The 10781-nt window shown below is 38.6% G+C and overlaps 1 protein-coding gene and 3 non-coding genes across 4 annotated transcripts; all 4 read right to left on the bottom strand.

Annotated features, from left to right (window-relative positions):
• Positions 1–4356: 4356 nt before the first annotated feature.
• On the bottom strand, positions 4357–4475 carry LOC126837845 (5S ribosomal RNA). The gene has a single exon (XR_007685646.1). It is a non-coding gene; the product is annotated as a 5S ribosomal RNA (ribosomal RNA).
• Positions 4476–5446: 971 nt separating this feature from the next.
• LOC126837847 (U2 spliceosomal RNA) lies at positions 5447–5636 on the bottom strand. The gene has a single exon (XR_007685648.1). It is a non-coding gene; the product is annotated as a U2 spliceosomal RNA (small nuclear RNA).
• A 147-nt stretch (positions 5637–5783) lies between these two features.
• On the bottom strand, positions 5784–7202 carry LOC126837809 (uncharacterized protein T26G10.4-like). The gene has a single exon (XM_050571761.1). The coding sequence runs from the start codon at positions 7200–7202 to the stop codon at positions 5784–5786; it is 1419 nt and encodes a 472-aa protein (XP_050427718.1).
• A 2071-nt stretch (positions 7203–9273) lies between these two features.
• LOC126837848 (U2 spliceosomal RNA) lies at positions 9274–9463 on the bottom strand. The gene has a single exon (XR_007685649.1). It is a non-coding gene; the product is annotated as a U2 spliceosomal RNA (small nuclear RNA).
• Positions 9464–10781: the final 1318 nt, after the last annotated feature.

Below are 10781 nucleotides of genomic sequence, written 5' to 3'. Positions count from 1 at the left end.
ATCGTCGGTGTACATTTTTCTGCAACGGATTTTAGTCAAGCCTGTACTTCAAGAGCGTTGTGATCGTCGTATATTATAAAAAATGAAAGCCGGACGTGATATATTTTTAATTTTTTTAACGCTTTTCATGTCCGCTTTAGTAGCAGCAGATCCGGTATCGCAGTACCATGTTGATGCTTTGAACTATATATTCACTTTATCCGGTTGGAGGAATATGTCGCAACGCGATGATATCAAGATAGCCGTGCCATGGATGAACACCCGCCGCCTCTTGTCCGCCAAAGATATACTAGAAACCGACGGAAATCACGGCCGCCAACCACTAGTCACGGTCAGAAACGCGGATATTAAAATCCGTCTAGCACATCAGCTTTTCAGCTGTCAGTACGCCAGCACTCTAAACGTGTGTTACCATTACACTATAGACGCAGTACTCAAGTGTAAGGACATCGGAGATACCGCCACAACCGCGGTATGTATAACCAAGTTTAGGCAAATGATCCAAAATATCGACCGACTTGTGGTGCGCGTTCTGGCCACGCTTTCGTGTATTACCGATGAATTCCCAATAACGACGTACGACAATGACGTGTCCGAATTGTTAGAAGAATTCAGGAGGTTCTACAGCACCTTGTTTTTCGATAATGATTCCGGCGACCAAACTTACCACGACTCAATAATCAATGCTACCGAAAATAATATGAACACCGCCTTACAACGCTTGGGTAAGTTCTATAATGATTTTTGCAGACCTAATAAAGACATTGTAATTGCCGGAATTGGGCGAGAAATTCGAAGAATGCATGGAATATTAAATCCCCATCAAGTAATGCAACAAATTGAAAATCGGATAGATTTTAACGTCAACTCGAGCTTAAGCGAACTCTGGGCATCTGTTGGCTTCGAGTACGATGCGGTAAATGATAAAACACGTGTTACGTACGTACCGTAACGAATTCCAAGAAAATTCAAACAAATCCATACCATAAAACGAATTATCTGTCTAAGAATAATTGAAAAACCAGCCGACATAGAACTCGAAACACCTCGTCCACAGCCGCAACAGTTATTCGCGTAATAAAATATTCAAATTGTGAAATACACATTTTATAAAATTACAAAATCTGTACAGCTATAAAATTCCATTTTATAATTATTAACTGACTATTACAATTCCAAATATATGTTTAAAAAAAAACTTCAAATTTTTAGTTATTTATGATAGAATAATATTTTGTATTGGTCAATTTTGATTTGTTTAATAATACATTGAACAAATACATTAAGGTCGTAGCATATAAAGGTGAGAGGAACTCACAGATCTATATAAACGGTTACAACAAAAAGTGATTAAATTACTTTTCAATTAACACTTTGATGCAAATCGGTGGATAGTAGCTTAAAACCAATCTAGTATAAAACAAGCACAATAAGAAAGTATTATACGTAAGTGAGTAGTTGTAATAAATATGGTATAGTAAGTATAAAGTATGGTTTGGTAAGTTTGGAAATAAAATAATAAATATCAATAATAACAATTATTATTCGGAAAATTGTATACGTCATAGTTTAATTCAAGATCTACCTTTTGCTAACTTTCAGACCAAAATCCCTAAAACTTGTAAAAGTGAAATAAAGAAAAAATACCATCTATTTTACGGGAAAGGGAATGTGATATTGTACTATGTCTTAAGAATATTCTATACTTCATTGTAAGTAATTGGACTATTTTTAATTAAGTTATGGAGCGCTGTAAGTCTAAATTGAAAAATATGTAAATCTTTTTGGGGGTTTCCTCGATTTTGAAGGGGAAGGGTTGACTTTTTAAAATATTTGGCCTTTTAGATGCAATTTCTGATTTATATAGTGTTGCTACACGAAGAAATCGGTTCAGTGGTTTAAAACATATTTAGGTTCCAGACACAAAAAAAAAAGTGAATATCAAAACACAGTTACACAAATGCAACACATTTACTGCTTATACATAAACTATTTTTTAGTTTCTAAAAAGTTTTATGTTTTGTGTTAAACTTAGTGTTTGAACTATGGTTATAGTTTTTAGATAGATGACATTTTTAGATAGAATAATGACGATCTTAATTAGTTAATCAGGTTTTCTCAAAGGCAATAATATTTTTTATTATAATATACATATAAAAGTATTACGTGAAATGAAACATATTTCGTTAATTATTTTTTGTCTACTAAGTCAATTTTAAAAATATTTCAAATGTTTTTCTTCTAATCACACATTCACAACGATTTGATCTTTTTAAAATTTAATAAACCATTATAACGACTATTCAAGCCTAGCCATTTCTAACTTAGATGTATGTTATATATTTTTAATAGATAATAAGCACACATTTCCTCATTGTACGCACATCACATCACATCATATAAGTAATAATCAATGCTGGCGTTACGATACGTTTTACTATAGTAGAACAGAGTCAGATAAATATTGTTTACTAAACTTTGTTTAATTTCTTGGGTTGGACTACTCGTAGCAGCTGAAATTGTATATGTATTTGTAATTATATTTTTTCTTTTTCTGAAATCGATAATTTTTAATAAACAAACCAACAAATTGGATAATCTTAAATATTTAAAATAGACCTCGTCCCTCGCACAGCGAGTTTGAATACCAAAATCCTGGTGGTGTAATATCCTCTTAAGTAGTCTAGTAAAACACAAAAACATATTTTCTTAAAGGGTAATTTTTTAAAGTCAAAGAGTGATATACACCACTTCAGAAAAAATGTGCCGTTTAGAGGAAAACAATAAGTGTGAATTGCGTTATTGAGAGTACACTGTACACATGGCCTGTACAAAGCAACTTTTTATAAGGCAGAAACCTCTATAACGCCAAAAATAGTCTATCTAAAGAAGGAAGGAAAAAGAAATAGTAAAACCGCTAATTAGTATTAAGCGACAATACTATTAACCGATTCCCGCAACTTTCCATACAGACTTTATCTTATAAAATTGCTTTCGAAATTATTCAAGTTTAAAAATAGTAGTTTTTTCAGATAACTTATAAAGTCATATATTAATTTAATATATGTATATTGCATTACAATCAAAGTATAATGGAAAAATTAAATTTAAAAAAATGTTATTACATGTAGTATATTTATTAAACCTTCGGCAGTTATACAAATTAATTGAATAATCATACATAAAAGACTTAAGACATCAAAGATTAATTGAACTAACTTGGTTTTCACTACAACGAAACCACGAAATGTATTAGCTTTAATCTAAGCCGAAGAGGCTGTGTAAAAAGTGACTTAAACACTATAAATATGAATTTTAAATACTATTATGGGTTATTTTAATTATTCATATTGTGTTACATAGACTTGGACGCCTAATAATACAAAATCGAATATCAATCATGCAAACAAATTTAAGACCATTCGTATCCCACAAATCTGTGAAAACAAATTGTAGGTGTACGGTAAAATTATTGTAATGAGCGTTTTAATTAAATTATTGTTGTCATTCCTTCAAATAGTTGCCAGGTAATATAATAAGTATTTTATTTGCGCAAACAGCTTGTATTAATTAATAAACTGTAGATATTTTTTCCTACAAAACCGAGAACAACGAATACTTTAGTTTATTCGAATTAAACAATATAATATAACTGACTAATAACCGAATTGGATAAATATAACTCAACCATACATATCCACACAGAAGAAAAATGTACATATTTTTGCCCCAGTCGTTTTTCTCCAGACAACAAAAACATCTATAAAAACTTTTATCTACAGTAATAATCACAGGGCAAGAATAACTATATTGTTGTTTACCAATATTGTACTCTACATTGTGTAGGTATCATTTGAAAAAAAATTAAAACTATAAAGCTTAGAAAAAAGTTTTAAAACCTTATTTCATACTTTTTGAACTTTATGGAATGGCGGAATGAGCAATTATCATGCAATTGTAACATCTACTACTAGATAATATGTTTAAATATATTCCAATAAAAAAAAAAGTTAAGAAGGATATAGACAAATTAAATACAACAATACCCAACTGCGTTATTCTTTGAATTATTATTATTTAACATAACATTTATACAAATGTAGGTATGTTTATATTTTATAAATAATGTGTTCAATTATATTAAGTATTTTAACATGAAATACATTTTTAAAGATTCAACCAAAACAATTTTAACAAAAAAATATGTATTAAAAGTGGATGATAGTAATAACAGCTTAGAGCTGTTTTCATATATTTTTCCAGTAACAAAAATTTAGCTTATCCGCCTGTGGACGTACAATTTAAGTTCATACAACACAACAAAAAAATGGTGTACAGTAATAAATGCAAAAAGTATGCCAACGGCACGTAGTGTTCCCAAGCGGTCACCCATCCAAGTACTAACTACGCCCGACGTTGCTTAACTTCAGTGATCGGACGAGAACTGGTGTATTCAACGTGGTATGGTCGTTGGCGGAGAATGGGAGTTTATTTTACTTATTTAAACACAATATTCTTTTTTTTAATAATATAATATGATATCACACTGCATAAAATGTAGTTAAATTCAAACTAAATTACATTATTTAAATATTGTGCACGTTTAAAATATGTTTGTACATTAGGTACTTGACGATAAATGGACAGACTGATAATATGTTAATTGTTGAACAATGTAATGATGAATGGAATTTTGGTTATTAAGAGCCATGGCAATGTTTGTAAGATTCAATTATTTAGCAAATACATCACACAACCACGCGATGAATGAATAAAGGAAATTTTAAAAACTGAATTTTGAAATTTAAAATGTTTGGTTCCCTAAGGAGTATTTGGCATTTTTGACCAAGTGTAGCAATATGAAGTAATGATAATATTTTATAAGAACTGATAATAATTTAGTAATAATAAATGTCGGTTGCTAAGGATTTGTTTTTTAATAAATACTTCATATGTATATTTTATATTTTGTTGACCATGGTATATAATATTTGGAATTTGACATTTTTCAAAATAACTGGTCTTTGATTGTTGTTTAATTTTTGGGCTACTGCGGCTTAAGCAGGTGGTGACGATCATTTTGAAACCAAACGACTGCTGTTTTTTAAATTAGTTACTATACAGTAGTCGAGGACAAATTAATATATTGTAGTTTGAACATAAAATTAAACAAGTCCACAACTATTTTCGAAATTTAATGAATTGTTATTTTTCAAAAACTATGATTGTATTGTACAAATGTAATTTCGAAAAATATTATGGATCTGACTTATTCAAAATAGTTTTGAGTCGTCCATCGTGATTTTGAACAAATCAAAATAATTTTGAAAATTCCAAAAAATATTGGAGTGTTTTACAATTAAATTTTGATTTTCCCAAAATTATTTTGGTTTTTCAAAAATTAAGTCAAATCAATTTAGTATTACTTTTAAGTGCTTTTAAGACGTTTATTTGGGCCGTTCCCGGTGGTACTGCAATACCGGGTCAACCCGCGGTGGAGTAGGAGCAAGCCCCAAATTCTCCACCAATTTGAAAAAATTAGTTTAACATTTGAACCCCACGATGTGAGGTGTATCAGATGTTAAGCTGATAAGAACAGAGTTTTTATTTGAAATTTTATACATTGGTTCATGAATACATACTTATCTAATTTTCCACATATAACATAATACATTTTAAACATTCTACATAAAAATGACATAGAAAACAAAAAAATAATAATAATAATAAGTAGAAATCACAGTATAAAAAAGAAGGTAAAATAGGTAACATTGTGTGCCGGCCTACAGCTGCCGCTGCCGTACGTCAGTGAGGTGCTCGATGTATATATCTCGAGTGTATCCAATCACCTCACTGACGCACAGTTTTCGCAACAGCGAAGCGTATGACCGCGCACACAGCTTCTGCAGGAGCAGATCGTTGCTCGGGTCCCAAGACCCGAGTGCACCCACTACCACTGGGTACACCACTGCTCCTGCATTAGCCTCGGCCAACTCGGCCCGTAAATCTTCATATTTCGCACGTTTCCCGTCGGCGGCTGTTTTGAACGATGCAACGCGGTTTTCGGCCGGGATCGTCACGTCGACGATATAAACCCGACCGTCACGCCTGAGCACCAGGTCGGGCCGCAGTCCTCCGCTCCCGATCACCTGGTTCTCGCTCAGAATTTCGAATTTGGGTTCCGCCGCCTTCTTAATTCTCGCTACAACCGCATTGTGGCGGGCCATGTACATGGCGGCATAGCGCCAGCAGTGGTCAACGACGTGGGCTAGGCTTTCAGTAATATACCCACATCGCCGACAACTGCGGTCGCCAGACCGCCACGACGCTGACCCGTTCAGCGCCACGAGATTGAGCCGTGCCCGGTGAATGAAACGCCAGTCGGCGAACCTGGTGTAGTCGCCCGCGCGTATGAAGTGTGATGACGCTCGGTGCGCCGCAACACACTCCATCGCCCGACCTTGGTCAGGCTTAGCGCGGAGCGACTCGCTCCGTTCCATCCGCAACTCTTCACGTAACGTTTTCATAACCTCGTGGCGTTGCTTCGGCCGCATCGTTGGTCCTCTCCTCCGGATCGTAACGGCGTCGCCTTCCGGGTTCCATGTAACATTTATTCGCCGAGAAGCATTACGAGCATTCGACCACACCGATTTCACTCCGGTCCGTGACCGCGCCGACGCCAAGTCACCATCCATACTTCCCGAGAGGAAGTCGCCCGCCAGCGGAACGTCCGCGGGTCTACCCGCCTTACTGCTGACCACCTCCTTGAGGTGGGTCCACGCGTCCGCTAACACGCGATGATCCGGCGAGGTGAGGAGTTTAAACGCGCTGTCGACCGCAGCTATGTCAGCATCCTCGGCCAACATACGGATCGCACACGCTCCACCAGCTGCCGAGCCGTACAGATAATCATTACTCGCCTCCTGCGGTAACCCGAGCGTGGATTTGATTTCCGGCCGCATAATTCGGTCGACCGTCTCCCAATCTGTCTTTTTAAACTCGCTGAACCTTTGGGAAAAGGTGGCCGCCGGGTAAAAGAATGTTTTTAGCGCGTCGAGCCGCTGCCATGGTGCAAGTTTGCTGCGCACTATCCTAAGGCCCAGGTCGGTAATATCGGCCAACGTGGACATCGGTGGCACGATATTGAAGCCGACCTGGACTCCCAGAAAGACCGCAGCATCTCCCTCGCTGAGCGTCCTCATGTCGCCTCCGGCTACCGTAAACACCGTCTCACGGGCACCAACAGGAGTGAGACCAGATAGGTGTAACGAGGCGCATTTCGCGGCATTCACTTTCAGTGCAATCCGGCCCAGCTGTTCTTCGGCCGTCCGTACAGCCGCCTGCAGTTCCGGCGGGCTGTCGCCAATTATACAGAGATCATCGGCAAACGCGAGGACTCTGTGTTATATAGTCGGGTCGCCCTCCGTGCCAGCCCATACCGCCCGAAAGTGGGCCTCGACCTCCTCGACCGGTATCTCACACCGCACGCCGTCGCCCCCGACAATAGCGCGAACAGCTTTTCTCCTGTTTCTCCGGTATAGCTTTTGCAGGGCCTCGGCATCCTCCACGTTAACCCGCGCTCTCACGTTGCTCCTAGGGGGCCTGTCTGGTATCTTCGCCATCGCCTTGGCGTCGGCGGTAATCCGCTCCACCAGACCGGTAAACCTCTCCCACGTGTCGGCCGTCGTCGGCGCCGCCAAGATCTCGAGCACACACGGGAGGTGAGCGTGTATAGCGGTAGTGTCATCAGGCCGTAGAGGGTGGTCAATGTCCGAGGAGCCCTCTTCGTCTTCGACTACGCTATCCGCTACTTCCTCCGTGTTGCTCCCCTGGTCGGAGGCCTGGGTACTGGCTAGCGGACTGGGCGTCCACAGCTCAGGGCTCGCGTATGTCACCACATACCCTTCGTTCCGTGGTGAATCCCGCCGCGGCTCGGGGGGTGTGATAAGCCTCGCCTCCACCGGTCGGACCGGCGTCGGAACCCGGGTCTGAGCGGGCCTCAAAACCCGCGGAGGTGGTTCGATCGGCGGCGGAACGGGTGTCGCGATCCGTTGGGGTGGCGATGCGTCCGGTGGTATAACCGTTACTTCCGGTATCCTCGGGTCCCCGCCTCTGCCGGTGCGAGGAACACCGCCTCGCTGCCTCGTGGCCGGCACGGGCATGACGACGGCTGCGGCCTCGGCGATCACGCGCCTGCGGTGGTCCCGCGTGTGATTGGCCAGGCCCTGTTTACTGGGAAATGACCTACCACACTCCTCCTCTCGGCACATATAACGGTTAACGGTCGCGGCTTCGTCGTCCGCGGCTATCGACCGGTCGCATCTGTGCGCACCCGGCCTCAAGCCCATCGTCATTTCGCATCCCACGCACACAACCGACGTGGTCAGCCCCACGAGGTCGTGCATCTCCCTCAAATGCCTAATTAAGGACTGCTTGGACTGTGTCCAAACGGCGGCACTGAACGATCCTGCACACCCCGGTATTGGGCACGTTATACACGTGCGAGTAGGATACCACACGGTCAGCGCCTCACCTTCCAGGGTCGGCTGCCGACGCTGCACCGTGACCGCTCCACTGCTCGGTCCGGGACGCTCCGCGTTCACCGCCCGGGCGGTTCGCCGCGTTCGGCTAGTGGCGGGTGCCGCCTGCTCCTCGTGCTCGACCGCTTCGCCATCGCTCTCACGGTAGTCCACCGACGGACGCGTTTGGGACGCAGTCGCTCGCGTGACTCGCTGTGGCGGATCAGGCTCTCGAGACGCACCGGCCACCTTGGCTGTCTCCAGCGTAGCTCATCCCGACGGGGGTAATACCAAAACCATTAAAATTGACACGCGACGTACAAAAAGAAGAATAATTCAACGATTAACACGAAAGTAATTTAAAAAAATAGGAATAATTCAAATAAATATTTATTCACGAACTCAAAATAAAAATAATTCACTGGACGCACACGATAACACACCGACGTATAATACATAAAACACGAAAGGGTGCACTATTGCGGTAACGCGTATAAAAACTCTGTTCGGTAACTATTATATAGATGCTAATGCTCATGCACATATATCGCCCTTCCCGCAGCTCGCGAGCCTAAGGGCGGGTGGGAGTGTTTGAGGCGATTTCGGTGATCTACTCTCGCCCTCCCGGGTGGGAGTGGTGAACCTCACCCTCTCGCCTGACGGTCGTGACCGTCCTTGGAGAGCGGGTGTTCGTACTCTGTTCTTTATCGGAGGCCTGGGTAATTTAGTATTACTTTTAAGTGCTTTTAAGACGTTTATTTGGGCCGTTCCCGGTGGTACTGCAATACCGGGTCAACCCGCGGTGGAGTAGGAGCAAACCCCAAATTCTCCACCAATTTGAAAAAATTAGTTTAACATATGAACCCCACGATGTGAGGTGTATCAGATGTTAAGCTGATAAGAACAGAGTTTTTATTTGAAATTTTATACATTGGTTCATGAATACATACTTATCTAATTTTCCACATATACTATTTTGCAAAAGTCAAAATCCTACATTAGGTTTTTTTGAGTAATTCAAATTTCAAAATTATTTTGACCGTTAAAATTCATCTTACAGCGTTTTGGAAAACTCAAAATCAAAATTAATAAAGCAAATTGAAAAAAACTCAAACCTCTAGTATTTAAAAAAACTCAAAATCCCAAACTATTTTGAATTATTAAAAATTTTCCGGTAAAACCAAAATTATCATAAAAATTCAATATTACTATTTTTTTTGTATTTTGGATAATTTAAAATCAAAAATTATTTTGCAATCGTCAAAATCCACTATTGTATTTTAAGATAGTCAAATTCCAAAGTTTTTATCTAATAGAATTTTTAAATTCAAAATCAAAATTATTATGGAAAATACAAAAACCTCTAGTATTTTGGACAAGTTAAAATCTATAATCATTTAAATTCTGTTTGCTATTTGTAACCAAATTTAAAATAATGGCTATGGTTTATTTTCAAAACGTTTGCCATCAAGTAGCAGCAGCCTAATATTAAAGAGACAGAACACAAGTTTTCGATCAACAACAAACCGTGAATTATGGCCTATAAAATTATGAATAATTATTATTTAACTGTTAAAAAAAATATAGATATTTATGTATTTGGTTATTATTCTGTACATAACCATTGGCAGTTAAAATGTATATAAGTTCTTTGTAAATTTCTATTATGACTTAATATATTTTGTTTAACACCATCGTAACGGTCACAAAAATAGTAAAATAATAATTTTTTGAAAATATTGGTTTTTCATAGAATTAAAATATATTTGTATAAAGTTGTTGATCGTCTAAATAAAATAGCAACAAAAAAGAAAAAAATTGCATAGACTTGGTGAATAGAATTTTGGTCTTTCTATAGAGGAAGTGGAATTTAAAGATTTTACATTATTTTTACATATTATATAAAGTAGTAGGATTTTATCAATAACGGTAGAAACTAAAACTAGTCGTTAAATAATTGTGTTCTAGTGTAAAACTGAAAAGATAACATACATAATATACATGCATATGTCATATGTTGCTAAAACTTTTATTTTTATAACTTATACACATTTTTTTAAAAAATTATTATGAACATTTATAGGCATAATAATATTATACAGATACATCATTTTTCCCAAAAGCTTATAGCATTGTTAGTGATAGTAACATATATAATACGAGTCCGAGTAAACAAAACCTTCATACTGTCCCATCGGTCGGACAAAATATCTACCAATTTTAAATTAATATGAACTATAATTGAACATTTGTTTTGTTTTA

Source organism: Adelges cooleyi, unplaced genomic scaffold (assembly GCF_023614345.1).
Source record: "Adelges cooleyi isolate 19-005CV unplaced genomic scaffold, UGA_ACOO_1.1 ACOO_flye_CR_arks_rails_tigmint_CR_PRNA_3, whole genome shotgun sequence".
NCBI lineage: Eukaryota > Metazoa > Arthropoda > Insecta > Hemiptera > Adelgidae > Adelges > Adelges cooleyi.
Note: the sequence above shows the minus strand (reverse complement) of the source record. Positions and strands in the feature narration are given on the sequence as shown.

Coding starts and splice junctions, on each gene's coding strand:
- LOC126837809 (XM_050571761.1), bottom strand. CDS start 7,202: ATGAGGACGCTCAGCGAGGGAGATGCTGCGGTCTTTCTGGGAGTCCAG.